Genomic DNA, 21,128 nt, shown 5'->3' with positions numbered 1-21,128 from the left:
AGCAGCTGAAGAAAGACAGGAGAGATAGTTTTGAACTGAGTGGGTTCCTCTCCATGTGAGGCAACACACAGACATCGGATGGCAAGCTATTGGAGACCCAGGAACTGAATCTACAGAAAACATCTATTGGACCAACTGCATGGTTTGACCAAGTGACTTGAACAGAGCTCTGACTGACTATTTTTTGGAACTGAGATTTGACTTTGAACAGAACTCTGACTAACTAATATTTTTGAACTGAGACTTTGGACCGAGCAACTGAACTGTTTTGATCATCCACTGAGTTAACTGAACACAGATCTAAGGAAGAGGAAAAGACAGTGACATTTCATTTGGAAGTTAGATATTGACAATATTGCACTGTTTTGTTACTAAAATTGATATTGCACTATTTTTGATAATTGATTGTTTTTGATATTTTATTTTATTATTTTCTGTAAAGGTTGAACTTAAAGGTCATATTAAGGTTAAAGGGGAGTTTAAAGGTACATGCCTGCACTTTTTATTTTTGAAAGCATACTTAACCTGCTGAAAATAGCTCAAATAAATAGGTCTTACCTGTTTAAATAGGCTGAAAATATAATAAAGATTGACCGTTCCTAAATAGAAAACTATCTTTAGTTTGAATTAACTGGATTAAATATTTAGTTGGAAAACTAAATAGAAAAACTGACCTAAGAACCTGCTCTAAAAAAGAAAGGTGTTGAATGGTTTTTGAGAATTTTGTCTACCTACCTCCATCATTGTAAATAGTTTATTGTATGCATACTATTTTTGCTTCATAATTTCATTCAGTAAACTTGACGCCTTTATTATTCACATTTAAGCTCTTGTCTCTGGTCTATTCTTTTAGTCACCTCCTCACGAACCTAGAAATACGGTCATTTTCTACATCACTGCTTCTATCTCATTTATAAATGCTTTATAAGGCATGAATAGTCCTCACTTTAGATGGGCTCACGGAACATACTTAACTAACGAGTAGTAACTACCTTAATAAATCATTAATTGATGATGAATTCATGATTAATAAAGTACTACTGTGTTTACTAATGTACAGTAAATGTATAAATAATGCCTTACTAATGATGAATTCATGATTAATAACGTATGAACTCATGATGAATTCAGTAGTTACTAATGTGTAACTACTGTGTTTACTAATGTTCAGTTAATGTATAAATGATGCCTTACTAATAATGAACTCATGATGAATTCATGTTGAATTCATTAGTTACTAATGCTTAACTAATGCTTTATAGTGTATAGTTATTATAAAGTGCTACCCTTTTTTTTTCTAAATGCTCAGAAATGTATGCTCTAGCCTGGGGGGCCGGATTGAATCATCTCGCGGGCCGGATTCGGCCCACGGGCCGTATGTTTGACATCCCTGATCTAGAGCTTAAATTAACAATGACAACGTTGTCATGTGATTTTAATTGTCTAAATGGTGTGCACGGTGCACAATTCAAAGCAGACCCTCGGCAGAATTTCTTTTCAGAAAATATGAACATAATTTTGATCTAAATGAATCATTAATAACTTAGTAATAATAGATACATAAGTGATAGATACTGTATAAGAAAGTATTCATGTTTTCTAATGGTTTGCAGACCAGTTAAAGCTGTATTATATAACGTTTTTGTGAATAAAGGTTTGAGCTCTTATTTATACATTGAGACCATGTGTCTAGGTTAGACACCACCTTTGACACCTTCCTGTTTCTGGTTTGACACAAATGTTGAACTAAAGGTCGCAATTACATTTTCCCCAGAGCAAGCACCAATAGAGCAAGCTCTATTGGTTCAGTTGGTATGATTTTCAGGACTTGCGCAGGAACCCTGGTTTCAAATCCGGGGTAGAACAGTAAAGTTATACATAGTGCAGCTTTAATTAAAACATATATAATAATAATCTGCAGCCATGCGATTATAGGCTACTTCCTGCTTTTTGTTCCTGATAAATGTGCGTGAATGGGTGAATGTAATGCACAATCTATGTAAAGCGCTTTGGATAAAAGCGCTTTACATAGATTGTGCATTACATTCACCCATTCACGCACACATTCATACACCGGTGTCAGAGGAAACCATGCAAGGCACCAACCTGCTCACCGGGAGCAACTAGGGGTTCAGAGTCTTGCTCAAGGACTCTTCGACATTAACTCAGGGGGAGCCCGGATTCGAACTGGGAACCCTTCGGGAACCCTTCGTGCTCTAATAACGGTTTCTCTTCTCCTGAGCTATACCGCCTCTGATAGAGACATGTGTGTGTGTGTGTGTGTGTGTTGCAGGTGTTTTGGCATGCTGCTGAGCCCGGGGCAGAAAGTACGCAACAGTGACATGCACCTTTTAGATATGGTGAGCACTCTCTATAAACAGTGGTCAATTACAGTATATCGTCGTTGTCGGGTGTAAACCTTGTATGTCCAAATACCGTTCGTTTTGTATTTATCATTTAAAAAATGATTTAGACTAGTGAAAACAGCCGATCTACAAGCACACAACGCCTCGCACCGCGAGGCGTTGTGTGCTTGTAGATCGGCTGTTTTCACTACTTTTGTGCTACGTGCTTGTGTGATGAAGCGGGGCTTTACATCACGAAGAAACGTACACATTTGAAACTTGGAGATACAAGGTTTCGTGTTGAATTAATCTTATTATTAAACACGACTACATTGGTCAATTACAGTATACAGTACAGTATATGGGTAAAATAAATGTTATTATTAAAAAAAGAACAGTTTTTGTTTAGTTGATAAATGTTCCCAACTTTGCATTGGCTTAACGGCAACTTAACCTGTTACAGCTTGTTAAACAAGGCCTGTCTTTTGGTCAACTACTGTAAGTCCTGCACCATCCTTTCATTGGTCAGATAGTCCTCCTGACCCCTCTACAGTATCCACATTGTGATTGGTCACAACATAGTCTGAAGTTAATATATCCATACACTACACAGTATGTGAATGTAATTAATGTGTCATTGACATGTGTGTACAATAAATAACTAATTGAACTAATGTCCAGGAGTCCATGGGGAAGAGTTCTGACGGGAAGGCGTACGTCATCACTGGAACATGGAACCCCAACATGGCTGCTTTCCAGGCTCTCAATGAAGACACCCCCAAAGGTGAGACCACCTTGTACTTCTTGATTGTCAGTCATATTTCTTAATCCTTATGTCCTTATTTTGGAACACATTTTCCAAAACGTTGTGTGTTTAATATGAATGTATTGCACAGATAAACAGGTGTATACAACGGTAGTAGTGGACCTGGGGGTGTAACACAGAGTTTCTCAGTGGGACAGTAAGTCCATGGGTCTGAACAATCTGATTGAGCTATTATTATTTTGCAAAGGTTGGAGTCTGTAGAACCCTTTTTATTAAAAACAAACAAACAGGTGTATTCATTTAATATGACTATGTGTACAGATACAGTAAACAGGTTTAATCATATAACAGGACTCTATGTGTACAGATAAACAGGTGTATTCATATAACAGGACTCTCTGTGTACAGATAAACAGGTGTATTCATATAACAGGACTCTATGTGTACAGATAAAGAGGTGTATTCATATAACAGGACTATGTGTACAGATAAACAGGTGTATTCATATAACAGGAATCTATGTGTACAGATACACAGGTGTATTCATATAACAGGACTCTCTGTGTACAGATAAACAGGTGTATTCATATAACAGGACTCTATGTGTACAGATAAACAGGTGTATTCATATAACAGGACTCTATGTGTTCAGATAAACAGGTGTATTCATATAACAGGACTCTATGTGTACAGATAAACAGGTGTATTCATATAACAGGACTCTATGTGTACAGATAAACAGGTGTATTCATATAACAGGACTCTATGTGTACAGATAAACAGGTGTAGTCATATAACAGGACTCTATGTGTACAGATAAACAGGTGTATTCATATAACAGGACTCTATGTGTTCAGATAAACAGGTGTATTCATATAACAGGACTCTATGTGTACAGATAAACAGGTGTATTCATATAACAGGACTCTATGTGTACAGATAAACAGGTGTATTCATATAACAGGACTCTATGTGTACAGATAAACAGGTGTATTCATATAACAGGACTCTATGTGTACAGATAAACAGGTGTATTCATATAACAGGACTCTATGTGTACAGATAAACAGGTGTATATGAATATGAATGTATTCTACAGATAAACAGGTGTATTCATATAACAGGACTCTATGTGTACAGATAAACAGGTGTATTCATATAACAGGACTCTATGTGTACAGATAAACAGGTGTATATGAATATGAATGTATTCTACAGATAAACAGGTGTATTCATATAACAGGACTCTATGTGTACAGATAAACAGGTGTATTCATATAACAGGACTCTATGTGTACAGATAAACAGGTGTATTCATATAACAGGACTCTATGTGTACAGATAAACAGGTGTATTCATATAACAGGACTCTATGTGTACAGATAAACAGGTGTATTCATATAACAGGACTCTATGTGTACAGATAAACAGGTGTATTCATATAACAGGACTCTATGTGTACAGATAAACAGGTGTATTCATATAACAGGACTCTATGTGTACAGATAAACAGGTGTACATGACGGTAGCGGTGGACCTGGTGGTCACGGAGGTGGTGGAGCCCGTCAGGTTCCTGTTGGAGACGGTGGTCCGGGTCTATCCAGCCAACGAACGCTTCTGGTACTTCAGCCGCAAGGCCTACAGCGACACCTTCTACCTCAAATTGCAACAGGTAAGATGAGTTAACACATACCGTGCCAGCTATTTATGAATTAATCCTGTAACTTCTGCCAGCGTTTTCAGTTTTTTACAGTGTTTTCCGACGGTGATCACACGCGTGGCGATACGTGTGCTCCGTTCCGTTGTGGAGCACACTCTGGCTGTGCTGTGTCTGAGCGAGTGGAAAAAATTCCATCCTGTTGTTGTAGCCCCGCCCAGGCTCCATTACACCACAGTAGGGCATTCTCCAAATATTCGAATATTCGAATATCAAAGTCACTATTCGACGTTGTTCACCGAAGTCGAATATTCACGTTTTTTTTTGTTTTGTTTTCTCTTTAAAAATATATAGTTTATAAAGCTTGGCTAGATAGGAAGTCATGAGAATGAGTTGTCAATGCCCCTGGTGGATGAATTTGTTTATGCTCTATACCAGGGGTTCTCAAACCTTTTTAGGCCGTGAACATATTTGAACTGGGGTGAACATATTTGAACTGGGACCCCCACCCTGACAAGCACTTGGATTTGTAGGTATTACATTTAATGTGACTCGGTTCCGCAGATAAATATTGTGAAAATAGCAATGTTCGCCACTTGCTTACTTAATATTTGACAGTTTGGCCACTAGTCCTGTCGAATATTCGACTATTCGAATACTTTGAGGTCGAATAATTTGAATACTAAAAATCACTATTCGTGAATGCCCTACTACACCACAGATATAAAAATCTAGATACCTCATCCGCCGCTGCAGTTCATTGGTGACTGGTAAAACAGTCCTGGCGGAAGTGTGTAACTGTGGAACTGTGGATGGCACTCTGCCCCCTGCAGTGGGAAAGAGGGAGTCCTGCATCTGATTGGCCTACCGAGCATCCCATTCTGTAACGCACAAGGAAGCATCCTTCAGAATTCCGGAAGCTTGCCAGTCCTCTTTTACGAACGTCCCAGAGCTGGAGGAGGCGTCTACCTTTATATGTCTATGCCAGGGGTTTTCAAAGTGGGTGACGGGGCACCCTGGGGTGCCGTGACAGTGGTCCAGGGCTGCCGTGAGATAATTTGATAATACTTGGAATTTATTTGGACACTTGAAAAAATATTTAGTATCATTTTAAAGTACAAAGTTATTTTCAGTCAGTTCTAACCAAAATGGCTATTATCTCAATGTTTTCCTCGCAACATAATCACTAAAATATCGTCACTGGGCAGAAACCTTGTATCTCCAAGTTTCAAATGTGTACGTCTTTTGGTAAAGTAAAGCCCTGCTTCATCATACAAGACTGTCACTCAAAACTAGTGAAAACAGCCGATTTACAAGCACTGTGTGCTTGTAGATCTGCTATTTTCACTAGTTTAGTACATTTTATAGATGATAAATACAACGGTTTTGGACATACAAGGTTTCCACTCAACAACGAAGATATGCCATAAATATAAGGTGCTGGGAGTGAAAATTATAATGTAGGGGTGCCTCGGATTAAAAAAATATTTATGGGGTGCCCTGGGGTGCAGCCATGTTGGAGTGGTCATTTGGTCATTTTTGCACATTTGGTCTTTTTTTACATCTGGGGGTCCCCCAGGGACCTGGGGGTCCCTGGAGCTCCGGGGGTCCTTGGAGGTTGTAGTTTGGCAGCCAAGGAGCGTGTGTGCAAAATTTGGCATGGATCGGGGCAACGGTTGCGGAGATATGAGCAGGGCAATAGTGTGACGTGTGAGGTGTGACAGACAGGCGGACAGACTGACTGACTGACGCACTTTGTGCAGGGTTTGATAGTAAATGCGACCTACGGTCGCAATAAAGAGCTCTCCGTCTTTGGGAAGAAATGTGTTAAGACCACTACCTCACATTATAACGGTTTAGATACGATTTGTTCATTTGAACTGTAACGGATATGAAATGGCAAGTTAGTGATTAACTTAGATACTCAATTAGCCGTTACTACAGGGTTGAAATAACAGTTAATATGATTAAGTGATGGTTGATGAATGATTACCCAATCAAGTGTCCCTGTCCCCTAAAATTGCAGAGATTACTACAGTCATCAGAATTTTCATCTCAAGTTGTTGAGGCCACAGGACTTGCATAAAAATGAATAGAAGTCTATGCCTCAGTATGTAGCAAAAACGAGTGTGTGTGTGTGTGTGTGTGTGTGTGTGTGTGTGTGTGTGTGTGTGTGTGTGTGTGTGTGTGTGTGTGTGTGTGTGTGTGTGTGTGTGTGTGTGTGTGTGTGTGTGAAACCTCTTCAAATTGAATGGGGAAAAAAAGCATGAAATGAATGAGTCCATTGGCAGGAATAGATGTGGTGTGATAGCAGATAGAGCAGTACATTAGCGCTAGTAATTATAGCAGCACATTGGTTCTACTACAGCAGCTCCAGTTGTTACAAGCTCAGCAACGGGTTGAGAATTGCAATTTATTTCATTAACCCATTTAGGCCTAGAATTATTGAATGCTTTAACCAGTGAAAAATAGCAGATATACAAGCTCACAGCGCGGCACCGAGTGCCGCGCTGCGAGCTTGTAGATCTGCTATTTTTGGAAAAAAGTCGTGAAAATGTGTGCAAATCTTTGAATATATGTATTTTCAAAGCGAACGTTTGTAACTCAAACTTTGCTTCTGGGGGGGTCCCTGGAACTAGATATTTTGAAATGGGGGTCCGTGGCCAAATAAATATCATTTTGGGGGTCCTTCACATGAAAAGGTTTGAGAACCACTGACATAGTAGTCTCTACAAGAACAGACTAACTGAGCTCCAGTTGAAGTGAAAAGGACCTTTTCTTTGACGATGGCTGGCCAGATTGCTGACATAAAAACATGGGTTTTTTCCAAAAACCTTAGAAGGATTCAAAAGACACTCATAGAATCGGGTCAAAATTCTAATTTTCACGATTTAAAAAAAATAGCAGATCTACAAGCTCGCAGCGCGGCACTCGGTGCCGCGCTGTGAGCTTGTATATCTGCTATTTTTCAATAGTTAAAGCATAAAATAATGAAACACAAAATGTGTACCCGTTCTAAATGGGTTAACAATTCAGCAATTATTCCTGTAAAAACCCAAAGCCCTGGAGCATTGCTTCTCAAAGTGGGGCCCAGGCATAGGGCTGTCACCATTATGACATTTTACATGACGATTCACTGTCACTCAAATAATTGCGATTAACGATTTAATTGTGTTTTTTGTCGTTGACATTTACGTTTCTGTTTGGCTTGTAGGCTTTGAAGTTGCACATGGCAGATATGACACATATACCCAAATATACTAAGAAATGAAGGACATATTTGACAACTTTACACTTTAAAAAGAACATTGATAGTGGAAATAGCCGATTTACAAGTTCACATGCGACGCGTTCGCGACGCGGACGTAGTGACCCGACACTCTACTCGTCTACACTCGTCTTCCAATCTGTCCCGATGGGAAAATGAATAAATACAAATATAGCAGATCTACATACCCTCAGCGCGTCTCTTAGTAGCGTGCTGTGAGCTTGCAAATCTGCTATTTTCGCTTCTTAGCTACATTTTCCTTTTTTTCATGAAGTTATATTTAGGAAAATGCTGTTTTCAACTGATGAGAAAGTGTGAATCTTAGAAAAGCTTCCGAAATAACAATGACAATTTTGGAAACCAAAAGAATTAAGGTTACGTCCACTCGCGGCGCACGAAAATGGACTCTGTTTGGGAAACGATGCTTGCTCATAGTCTGCCATCCTCACTGGCTGACCTCAGGCTTGTTGTGTGTTGTTGATCTTACTTAGTACAGTTTGTCCTCCATTCCTCTCTGAACCCTTCAGGATGTTAACCACACTCAGTTGATTGTTGGATCATTCCTAAATATGTTCTTTCTCGTGTGCATGTGCGTGTGTGTGTGTGTGTGTGTGTGCGTGCACAGCGCTCAGACAAGGCCAGTCAGGGGGACGTGGTGTATGAGGTGTGCAGCCTGCAGAGGGAGTCAGAGAGACGCAACGCGGGACAGCCCACCTCACCTGCTGAAGAGGAGGACAACGAGGAAGGTACATACTGTCACGTGATCATGCAGGGGTGTCACACCAAATTCTTTCTTTGAATATTTTTGACCCAATTCCATAAATGTCTTCCAAATCCTTCTAAGGTTTTTTGAAAAACCTATGTTTCTATGTCAGTGGTGCTCAAACCTTTTCATGTGAAGGACCCCTAAAATGATACGTATTTGGCCACGGACCCCCATCTCAAAATATTTAGTTCCAGGGACCCCCCAGAAGCAAAATTTTAGTAACACATTTTTGCTTAAAAAATACCTATATTCATAGATGTGCACACATTTTCAAGATTTTTCAAAAATAGCAGATCTACAAGCTTGCAGCGCGGCACTCGGTGCCGCGCTGTGAGCTTGTATATCTGCTATTTTTAAATAGCTAAAGCATAAAATAATTAAGGCCCCTCCACCCCAGTAACTCTTTCCCCTCTTGTGACGCCCCTGCACGTGATGTGTTTGGATCTGTCGTTCTGTCATGTGCCGTGCACACAGTGGAAGTGACATCTCCACACTTATTTCATTATTCATATTTATATTATTTTCCAGACAGTGGCATTGAGATCTCCACAATGAATCGTATGTTCAAGGTTCAAGGTTGTCTTTATTTGTCTCCCTTAGGAGAATGTTGTCTTGGAGATAGGGCCACAGCTGCATACATTTAAAGGTGTATTCAGTGATAATGAAAGTGGCCGGGGGTCATCTTGTCCCTTACTGGCCTTACAGCGTGGAAATGTTTCGTTTTTTATAGATTTTTTACACTATTATAATGTTCTCGTTTTGATCATTAGACCCAATCACTGACTATCGGTAGGCCTACGTCTCCAGCTTCAGGATATCATATGTATGATACTGATTTACTACGAGACTGTGGCATTTTATGAGTTCAGTAGTTTACAATCTAGGAATTTAGCAGACGTTCTTAATTCAGAGCGACTGTGGTTCTCAAAACTTTTATTTTAACCATCATAACTAAACATCATAACATAACTATGGCCATACTCTACCCTGATTGGTCGAGGCCTGTCTGGCCACCTCTGAAAACCGAATCTAGCTATGCTCGTAACACGGGCCATGGTGGAAGTCCTTATATGGTCAGCACACATTCTAGTGAGGAGAATGAATGGAAAATGTACCAATTATATTTTTATTTGAATGAAATACAATCACTGAATATACCTTTAACATTTAACAAAAGAAAGGAAAACTAAAAGAAAAAACACCAAGGAACACGAACACATACAAAATACATGACATATTGCACCCGCCCCTGTGGTAAAGTGGGTCTAGTCAATTATAGTTATGTCATCTAGCACCTTGATTAAGCGTCTTGATTGACAGAGGAGGAACAAATGAGTGCATCCTGGGGTCTTCTATCTCCTGCCAGATGGCAGTAGTTCGTTCTCGCGGTGCAACACATGCAAGGGATGGGATAAGATATTATGAGCTTGTCTTATTACTCCTTGCTCAAACATGGCTTGGGGGGATGTGAATTATTCATCTAGATATTCTTCTTCTTCAGACAGTGACAGTGAGATCTCCAGTGGGACGGGGGACGTCTCCAAGGACTGTCCTGAGAAGATCCTGGAGTCCTGGGGAGGAATCCTCAACCGATGGTAAGAGAACGCTTTGAGAGATAACAATACAAATACAATCAAATCTTAGTGCACTAGATAGAAGGACGAAGTGAGTTTTAGATGAATCTATCATGGTTAAAATGGAGTGTCAGATACATTGAATATCAAATATCTAAATACTGAATCAAGCAACTTAAGAACTGTCTGGAGTGAAACACAAAAAAACAGATTAGACGTTACTTAAAATGACCCCAAACACCTTTGAAAGTGAAATATCCCTTTAAAACAGTTCTACTGCCAGATTTATTATGTATTTATTGGGGCTGGTGCCAGCAAAAAGCAGCTTACCTTTGCGATGTTATAGAAAAAGATCTATTCATTATTATTTAATTTTTATTTATTATATGTGTACTTTAGCCCAGCTGGCGGCAGAGGGCAGCCTTATGCAAAGCATGGGTGTGAATTGGGCCGCTCCGCTTGCTGTCGTTAAGAGCATAGAAATGCATAATCTAGATCAGGTCCACAGAGAACAGCCAGGAAGTGAATTGGACATCATTGTTTACGTGTGGTGGAGATTTGAAAGCAGCATTACGGGAGATGTTTTTACTGTACACACCCGCACGACCCCTCATCAGCTTACAGTCATCAGACAAGGTAAAAGAACGAGCGGCCATATTGGCAACGAGCTGGGGTCAAAATTGGGGCGAACGGGAACGTCCGAAGCGGTAAAAGAGTTAAGGTCCGTCCACACGCAGCGTTTATTTCATGTGATTTAAACTGCAGTTTGTGTTATTTGGAGTGCAGAAGAGAAGATTTGTGTACAAAAGAAAAAGGTTTAAGATTTATTCATTTTTAATTACAGATTTACAAGTTCACATGAAGTGTCATGCTGTGAGCTTGTACAACTGCTATTTTTGAATACCCAGCGTATAAATGAATAAAGTAGTTAAAATGACTGTGATGCTATATTAACTACTTTTGCTGTGGACCCCCTGGAATCACCCCGGAATCACCCCTGGGGGTCCCCAACCCCCACTCTGAGATCCACCGGTTTATTCATCACACTCCTGGTGTGTAAAGAGTAAAGCTTACTATTAGAACACTATTCTGTGTTGAGGGTCAGGATTAGGCATTTAGAGGTCAGGTTTAGCGGTTAGAGTGTGAGTTATGCCTGATTTGACTTAGTTGCCCTGCAGTGGAAACAGCAAGTCATTGTAGATCTGATATTCCCAGTGTGTGATCTATCTAGGTCGTCCTCAGACGAGCCCTCCATCGTTGTTTCCAGTCATCTCGGTTCTCCATACATCTGGCCAGCTCATTGGTGTTCTGTGTCCCTACGTCTTCCTTGAGTATGTCCACGTATGTTTTTGTGGGACGTCCTCGCGGCCGGTGCCCGTGTGTTGGCTCCCACAGTACCAATTTGCTGGCTGGAAGCTCCTGGTGTCTTTGGCAGTGTCCTGCTAGTCTCATTCTTCTGGTGGCAATTTTCTCGCTTACCTTTGGTATTCCCTCATACAGGCTCTCGTTTGTAACATGTGCACTCCTGTTGATGTTGAGTACTGCACGCAACATTCTAGTGTAGCACCCGTCTAGAGACTTCTGCAGGGTTGGCTTCAGGGTCCAGCATTCACTGCCATAGAGGAGAACAGACTCCACCGTTGCAAAGAAGAAGCTAAGTTTGATTTGGCGGGGGAGGTTAGAGTTCCATACACTGTTCATGCCGTTCAGGGCCCTCCAAGCGAGTGCCTTCCTTACTTTAAGGTCTTTCTCAGTTGAGTCGACCCATGCGCCCAGGTACTTGAAGTCCTTGACTTCCTTCAACACAGCTCCTTCTGTTGTTGTCAGAGGTGAGTGATCAGGTAGGTTATAGGTGATAACCTCAGTTTTCTTAGCGTTTAGCCTGAGACCAACTTTGGCACACTCTATCTCCACCCTGTTCAGGAGTTCTTGTGCTTGTTCCATGCTGTCGGAGAGCAGGCTGATGTCGTCCGCATAGTCCAGGTCTGTCAGAACTACTGCGGGATGCCGTCTTGACCTCCTTGGTGTTAGCGTGAAGCCAAGCTCTTGTTCCCGTCCCCCTATGGCTTTCCTGAGCGCATAATCTAGAACTATGATGAAGAGGTAGGGGGCTAGGGTGTCTCCTTGCATTACCCCAGCTCGGATGTCAAACACCTCACTGCTGCCATCTGGGGTCACCACTTTGGCCCTTGTTTTTGCGTACATGGTCTCGATAGCCCGGAGAATGTTGGGAGGGACATTGTAGGCCTCAAGGATCTTCACCATCTTGCTTCTGTGGATAGAATCAAAAGCCTTTTTGAAGTCAATGAAGCACAGTACAGCTGCTAGGTTGTTCTTTTTCACCTCCTCTATTAATCTCCTTAATGCCAGGATCTGTGCTACGGTTGTTCTCTCCTCTCGAAAACCATTTTGGTTCTCTCTCAGGTGAGGGTCGATGGCATGCCGTATCCTGTTCAGTATCATTCGGTTGAAGACCTTAGCAGTGATACATGTCAGGCTGATGCCTCTGTAGTTGTCTGGCTTTGAGAGGTCTCCAGCTTTAGGCACCGGGATGATATTAGACAGAGACCATATTTCAGGTTGCTTGTTGTGCTGTAGAGCATTGTTGCAAAAGTCTAGGATGAGGTTGTCTAGGTCGCAGTTCTTCAAGACCTCTGGGGGTATGCCATCCGGCCCAGCACTCTTTCCCTCTCTTAGGGTGGATTTTGCCCTGGCGAGCTCGCTGATTGTGAAGGGTCCATCGTCGATGTTCAGGCCCTGGAGGACTGTCGGTATATTTTCCTCCTCTCCCTCTTCCACTGATGTTCCCAGGAGCCTCTGGAAGTGGTCGAACCATGTTGCCACCCTCTCCTCTGGACTGTGTCCCTCCACCTGGCCCTCCTTGGCCCTCTTCCGCCCTGTCATCTCATTTATTACCTTCCAGGCCTCCCCGTATTGCCTTTCACCTTGCGCTGCCTGCACTCTTCGCACACTTTCCATCACTTCTTCCCCTTTGATGGCGTCGTAGGTGCTGAAGAGAGACTGTTTGGCCTCGTTCAGTGTCTCGCGACCCTCCTCTGTTGGTTCACGCTCAAAGTTGAGTCGTGCTTCCTCCATCCTGCCTCGTGCTGCTACAACCTTCGGGTGTCTGGACCGTGGTGGTGCTCTTACTCTGTTCAGCACTGGCACGCACAGTCTGGTCGCCTCCTCATTCGCTGTGATGAATCTCCCATATTCACGGCTGGGCTCCTCTCCCCTATCCAGCTGCCGAAAGCGCTTCCTGACTTCCTCCGAGTACCTGGTTTGGAGGCCCGGATTGGTCGTGAATGCCTTCCAGTCATGCCGAATCTTGGGGCTTGGCTTGGGGACCCTGAGGCTCAGTCGTACCCTCATGGAGACCACACGGTGGTCAGAGCCTACAGAGCTGAACGTGCTGTATGGCTCAGCGTTCAGGATGGAATTCCTCCACTTTTGCCTCACTAGGATGTAGTCCAACTGGTATAGCCTAGGTAGCTCCCCAGGCCTTGAGGCTCGGTCTCGGAAGGTCCATCTCTTCCCTGTTCTCTTCCGGAACATGGTGTTCGCTGCCAGGAGCTGGTGTTCCATGAGAAGGGCTGTGAGGTATGCGCCGTTGCGGTTGGTAGACTCATGGTATGGGAATGGAGCGTCCTCCTGTCCAATCCTGGCGTTGAAGTCGCCAAGGATTGCCAGGAAGTTGTGCGCTGGGACACCTCGGACTGCTGCTGTGAGGTCCTCATAGAACTTCTCAACATCCTCATGCGATGCCGTGTTAGTGGGCGAGTACACCACTAAGACTGTTGTTAATGGGTTACCTGCAAACTCAGCCATTAGGATCCTTTCGGTGTGCTTGTGAACCCGTCGAAGGGCCCTGCGCGCCAGAGAACCCAGCATTAGTCCTACACCCCCTGTTGCAGCCTGGGCCCCGTTTCGCCACGCAGATGCAGTGATGAACGTGCGTTTCTCCACTTTGCGGTAAACTATCTGGTCAACTATCTGGTCATCAGTGGGGTCAACAGTGTGGACTCTTCTGTGTTCCTGGACTCCCAGGATCTCTACCCCCTGCTCTTCAGCACAGTGTGCCAATTCCACCAGTCTAGCTTCTTCTCTCACTGTGCATGCGTTGAAGGTCCCCATTACAAATGGTCTCCGACAACGCATGAGTGCATTGGGTGGGATGCTGTGGTCAGACAGAACCCTCCCTCGTTCCCGTGGGTTTGAGGTCCTGTCGTCATGATGTCCTCCGGAAGGAGGACCAGCACCACCATCCGCCGCGATGCTCCTGCGGACTCCCGCCGCTGGAAGTATAGGATTTGGGATGACTTTGTTCTTCATGGTTGGCTTTTCAATGCTAGTTTAAGGACTGTGGGGTCGCAAATTCTCACAGTCCTGGTTTTTACCTCAGAGTGACCTTCTCCTAGGTGGGTTGCCTACCATGGCTAGGAGCCCCACCCGCCCCGACTGATAGCTCAGATTGCTGGATCTGAATGGTCCACTTGCTGATGTTTTAGCTCACTGGATGGCTCTAAATCAATGAAAGCTTCTAAAGTGTTGAAGTAATCACCTGAGAGTTTCCAGCTGTGCTCCATGTGTCCCTTCTGAGCCATGACTGTACAGGCCACTCCAATGCCTCCCTTTATAAGCAGTGTGACATGCTCATTGGGGGGAGGAAGTGGGAACAGGCCAGCCACTCACAGAGTCAGATCAGAAACAATGGGGTTTACAGCTAAAAAGCTCCCATAGATACCAAACTAGCTAACTCAGTACAATTGCAAACTACCTTAATCACCTGAGAGTTATACAGAACTAGCTAACTCAATACAATTGCAAACTACCTGTAAGCTCTAAATCAATGAAAGCTTCTAAATGTTAAAGTAATCACCTGAGAGTTTCCAGCTGTGCTCCATGTGTCCCTCCTGAGCCATGACTGTACAGGCCACTCCAATGCCTCCCTTTATAAGCAGTGTGACATGCTCATTGGGGGGAGGAAGTGGGAACAGGCCAGCCACTCACAGAGTCAGATCAGAAACAATGGGGTTTACAGCTAAAAAGCTCCCATAGATACCAAACTAGCTAACTCAGTACAATTGCAAACTACCTTAATCACCTGAGAGTTATACAGAACTAGCTAACTCAATACAATTGCAAACTACCTGTAAGCTCTAAATCAATGAAAGCTTCTAAATGTTAAAGTAATCACCTGAGAGTTTCCAGCTGTGCTCCATGTGTCCCTCCTGAGCCATGACTGTACAGGCCACTCCAATGCCTCCCTTTATAAGCAGTGTGACATGCTCATTGGGGGGAGGAAGTGGGAACAGGCCAGCCACTCACAGAGTCAGATCAGAAACAATGGGGTTTACAGCTAAAAAGCTCCCATAGATACCAAACTAGCTAACTCAGTACAATTGCAAACTACCTTAATCACCTGAGAGTTATACAGAACTAGCTAACTCAATACAATTGCAAACTACCTGTAAGCTCTAAATCAATGAAAGCTTCTAAATGTTAAAGTAATCACCTGAGAGTTTCCAGCTGTGCTCCATGTGTCCCTCCTGAGCCATGACTGTACAGGCCACTCCAATGCCTCCCTTTATAAGCAGTGTGACATGCTCATTGGGGGGAGGAAGTGGGAACAGGCCAGCCACTCACAGAGTCAGATCAGAAACAATGGGGTTTACAGCTAAAAAGCTCCCATAGATACCAAACTAGCTAACTCAGTACAATTGCAAACTACCTTAATCACCTGAGAGTTATACAGAACTAGCTAACTCAATACAATTGCAAACTACCTGTAAGCTCTAAATCAATGAAAGCTTCTAAATGTTAACACATCTGCTGCCTCTTAATCTGAAGGTTGCTTGGTGCCTCGGTGCCACGTGGTTTCCTCCATAGGCCGCCGCTATTATTTTGAAGGGCTGGAAGGGGGTTGTTTTTGTTTTTTTGGATTATCACTTGACGGCAACGATTACGTCATCTAGTCACATGACAGTGTGGGACAAGAAGAGGGAAGATGGCTGCGCCCTGCCTTGGCCCTTGTTTACATTTAGATCTGCTGCAAAATGTCTCAAAATGGCTATTTTGTTTAAATGAAGTTTCTTTATGGGCCTCTCCATTGACTTAACATTGAGGAGCTTCACTTCGCGTGCACGCCCAACGTGCGTTGTAAACAAATCGCCGACATTACCGATGCGAGCGGGACCGGAGCGACATTAAGTAAGTAATAATATCTTTACTGTATATACAGTAAGATTCACAGTCCTCACCGTCAACGGCGCCATGGTATTAACCCTTTCAATGACGGTGAGCACTGTCAACGGCGGCGAAAAAGTTAAAGTAATCACCTGAGAGTTTCCAGCTGTGCTCCATGTGTCCCTCCTGAGCCATGACTGTACAGGCCACTCCAATGCCTCCCTTTATAAGCAGTGTGACATGCTCATTGGGGGGAGGAAGTGGGAACAGGCCAGCCACTCACAGAGTCAGATCAGAAACAATGGGGTTTACAGCTAAAAAGCTCCCATAGATACCAAACTAGCTAACTCAGTACAATTGCAAACTACCTTAATCACCTGAGAGTTATACAGAACTAGCTAACTCAATACAATTGCAAACTACCTGTAAGCTCTAAATCAATGAAAGCTTCTAAATGTTAAAGTAATCACCTGAGAGTTTCCAGCTGTGCTCCATGTGTCCCTCCTGAGCCATGACTGTACAGGCCACTCCAATGCCTCCCTTTATAAGCAGTGTGACATGCTCATTGGGGGGAGGAAGTGGGAACAGGCCAGCCACTCACAGAGTCAGATCAGAAACAATGGGGTTTACAGCTAAAAAGCTCCCATAGATACCAAACTAGCTAACTCAGTACAATTGCAAACTACCTTAATCACCTGAGAGTTATACAGAACTAGCTAACTCAATACAATTGCAAACTACCTGTAAGCTCTAAATCGATGAAAGCTTCTAAATGTTAAAGTAATCACCTGAGAGTTTCCAGCTGTGCTCCATGTGTCCCTCCTGAGCCATGACTGTACAGGCCACTCCAATGCCTCCCTTTATAAGCAGTGTGACATGCTCATTGGGGGGAGGAAGTGGGAACAGGCCAGCCACTCACAGAGTCAGATCAGAAACAATGGGGTTTACAGCTAAAAAGCTCCCATAGATACCAAACTAGCTAACTCAGTACAATTGCAAACTACCTTAATCACCTGAGAGTTATACAGAACTAGCTAACTCAATACAATTGCAAACTACCTGTAAGCTCTAAATCAATGAAAGCTTCTAAATGTTAAAGTAATCACCTGAGAGTTTCCAGCTGTGCTCCATGTGTCCCTCCTGAGCCATGAATGTGTTATGTGACACGTGCACATAACACATTATAACTCAGTCTTTAGGATTAGGGGTTTAAAATGGCAAAAGAAAAGGTGCAAATGGAATTAGTACAATTGCTGTCCTGAAATCAATGGTGGAAATCAATATCAATACTGCAATGTACAAATACTCAGTTACAAGTAGAAGTTCGGAATTCAACATTTACTTGAGGAAAAGTACAAAAGTATTTGTATCAAAATGTACTTTAGAACCAAAAGTAGAAAGTACTCATTATGCAGAATATCCCATTGCACAAGTTGCACAAGTTTTCCAAAGAATAAAATTTATAAAGATCCTTTGAAAATAGCAGATCTACAAGCTCACAATTTATCGCAACACGATGGGTCGTGAATCTAATCTAGGGGGGCGCGTTCTAGCATGCGAGTGTGACCGCTCGTTGACACTCATGCACCGTTCCGTGCCATTCCTGCACGTGCACGTGAAAAAAGAATCTGGCCACACTCTGGGGCCTTTTCCACCTAAAGAACCTTGGTTCAAGAACCAGTGCCGTTCAACTTTCTTGGAACATTGGTTTGTTCTTGCGAACCGGCCGTGAACCGGCTTGCTTTTCCACGAGATTGAACCATGATTGAACCAGAGGAACCAAGGATTTTGTGGTTCCCGTTCGGAACCAACTTTTACGGTTCGGAACCAACTCCGGTTCTCGGTGGAAAAGCTCACCTCTGGTTCATCCCATAGGCAGGAGAAAGAACCAGAACCGGTTCTTTGCCGGTGGAAAAGCGCCCTCTGTGGTACCGCGTTCAACGACCATTACACCACTGGTTGTTCTGGCGATCTGCGATTTTTTGGCTTTAGGCTTTTGGTTAAAAATGAAAAAAAGTAAGACGTAAAATCACGGTCTTGAAAATGTTGATGTCCTCGCAAGCATTGTAATTCAAACCTGTGTGTGTGTGTGTGTGTGTGTATGGAGGCATGGGAACCTGTCCATGCGTCCTAAGGGCCTGTCTGCTCTGGTGAAGCCTGGGGTCCCAGAGGCCCTGCGAGCCGAGGTGTGGACCCTCCTCTCTGGTTGCCATAGCGATCACACCCTGCTAGAACGCTACCGCATACTCATTACCAAGGTAACACTCTCACACTCACACACACACACACACACACACACACACACACACACACACACACACACACACACACACACACACACACACAGGGCAGTGGTGGTCTAAAGCTGTGGTTTTCAAAGTGGATATCAGGGGCTCTGTGGGTTCCTTTATGGGGGTCTATATTGACCCTTGCAAGTCTGTAACTTAACGGGTCCATTTGGTTCCATTTGTACACTGTAAGTAAAACAGCAAGGTATGTGCATTAGTTATAGCGCACTGTGATGTGTAAATATTTGGATGAGGCGTCAGCCTGCACACCCCGACTCCGGATCAGTTCACAGACACACTCACGCACGCACGCACGCACAAGCACACACACACACAGGGTTAGGGAAACCAGCACAATGGGTCAGTAGTACTGTGTGTGGCACTGGTGTGCGTGTGTTTTTTGTTTGTTTGTTTCATTTGTATTTGCCCAGGGGGCAGTAGCTCATTTTTAGCAATGCCCTGCAAATAGACGCACACACACGGACAAGACACACAGACAGACACGCACATTCAAACCTGCCAGCTGACCAGTACAACCACAGTCCTGATTGGACACTGAGCAGCTCCAATGGAGCAGTTTAGGTGTTCAGTGCCTTGCTCGGTTTTCACACTTCAGCAGTGTTCGGTGAGGATTCAGGATTTGCTGGGTCCGGGGAATCGTACCAGGAACCTTCTGGCAAAAAAGTGCCCTCTTCAGATCATGAATGAATGCATCTTTTATTTCCCCTTTCCATATCATAACTGAAGGCTGCATTCAAGAGAATTGTCCACCAAAAGGCCCCTTTAGAAATGTCATCCCCTGCCTCTCTAAAATTCTCTGCACGTCCCTGGCTGTCGCCTGACAACAGCAGCAGCGAGACGCTCGGACTTAAGCCCTTTGCACACAGGCGCGTTTAACCGCACGGATAAAACGGACAATTTCTTTTTTTTAAAAGAAAACAATGATTCTCTATGACCTCATGCACACCGGCTCCGAATTAGCCGTGCGACGAGTGGCTGCCGCCGTGCGACGAGTGGCTGCCGTCGTGCGACGAGTGGCTGCCGCCGTGCGACGAGTGGCTGCCGCCGTGCGACGAGTGGCTGCCGTCGTGCGACGAGTGGCTGCCGTCGTGCGACGAGTGGCTGCCGCCGTGCGACGAGTGGCTGCCGCCGTGCGACGAGTGGCTGCCGTCGTGCTTTTTTTTCTTCAATGTGACGGTCTGTTTTGGAAAATCCAATCGGATTCGGAGCATTTGTTTCCTGATGAACAAGTCAGCGTGCCTTGTTCCAAATCATCGCATGCATGGATGTTACACAGAAATTGGTGTCCAGAAATGTGTGTCCGCAGCACGTATAGTTGCATGGTTGATGACTTGGTGTTGCATAGATATTGCCGTACGGGACTTTTGGTGTGACACATGGGTAGCTTTTTTTTTCTTCTTTTTTTATCGGTCACAATTAACCGTTAGTGCTTACCGGTAACCAATTTCTTATCGGTTAAGCGTTAACGGTTAACCGTTGGCCATCCCTAGTTGCTAGTCTTTGCTATTTCTCTGTCATTGTTCTTATTGCTGTTATAATGTTGAGAAATCGAAACCAAATATGTTTTACTCTTGTGCACATTAACTCAACCTCTGCCAAAAAAATACCCCTTTGTACCCCTTCCCTGCCATGCCCGAGAAACCTGAAGATTTAATAAGCTTTAATTAAAAAGAAATAATTTATCGAAGCGGAACCAAAATAGGCCGGAACTAATGCTCCGTGATCGGTTTCTACACGGACACATTATTGAGCGGACCAGTTAACATTGAGGCCGTGAACCGGAAGCGGATGGTCCGTCGTCTATTTTGGCCCGTTAGCTTTCTGTGTAAACTCCGCGGCTTACAGACGGAGAACTTATTGATCAATTGGAAAAATTTAAAAGGATTTGAGAAGCTGATGGAATACGCGAACACACGATGCATAGCAGTGTCCGATCACGCACGATGGGAACTGGATGAGCGCCCGCGTTAACAGGTAGGAGAAGCCAGCAGTGAAAGACATAGAAAAATCTTCGGGCTCCTCGGCCGTAAACTACGAATGAGTTAAAGACAAGAACGTAAAAAATGATTTGCATAACAATTAATCCATGTGTGGACGTTGTGCACACGCGTGCTGTTATGATTCTCCCTGGACCACAGTGGAAGGTTTATAATCCAGAGGATTCAGAGATAGCGTGAGAAATTCAGTCATCCGCGAGAGACTCGGAGAGAACGTATAAAGCATGGGTCTTCAACGTTTTCAGGCCAAGACCCCTTAG

The 21,128-nt window shown here is 43.6% G+C and overlaps 1 protein-coding gene across 1 annotated transcript in view; it reads left to right on the top strand.

The window, feature by feature from the left end:
• Nucleotides 1-21,128, top strand: part of rabgap1l (RAB GTPase activating protein 1-like) — a 173,974-nt gene that overhangs the window by 39,841 nt on the left and 113,005 nt on the right. The window contains exons 8-13 of the mRNA XM_080731086.1: nucleotides 2,294-2,360; nucleotides 3,027-3,129; nucleotides 4,617-4,783; nucleotides 8,662-8,782; nucleotides 10,304-10,397; nucleotides 18,670-18,820. Of these exons, the coding sequence (XP_080587212.1) occupies nucleotides 2,294-2,360; nucleotides 3,027-3,129; nucleotides 4,617-4,783; nucleotides 8,662-8,782; nucleotides 10,304-10,397; nucleotides 18,670-18,820 (703 nt within the window). The remainder of the gene's footprint in view (nucleotides 1-2,293; nucleotides 2,361-3,026; nucleotides 3,130-4,616; nucleotides 4,784-8,661; nucleotides 8,783-10,303; nucleotides 10,398-18,669; nucleotides 18,821-21,128) is intronic.

The sequence above is a fragment of the Nannobrachium achirus genome (genome assembly GCF_963921795.1).
Source record: "Nannobrachium achirus genome assembly, chromosome: 1".
Lineage (NCBI taxonomy): Eukaryota > Metazoa > Chordata > Actinopteri > Myctophiformes > Myctophidae > Nannobrachium > Nannobrachium achirus.
The sequence above is the reverse complement of the archived record's forward strand: the minus strand, read 5'-3'. Positions and strand labels throughout refer to the sequence as shown.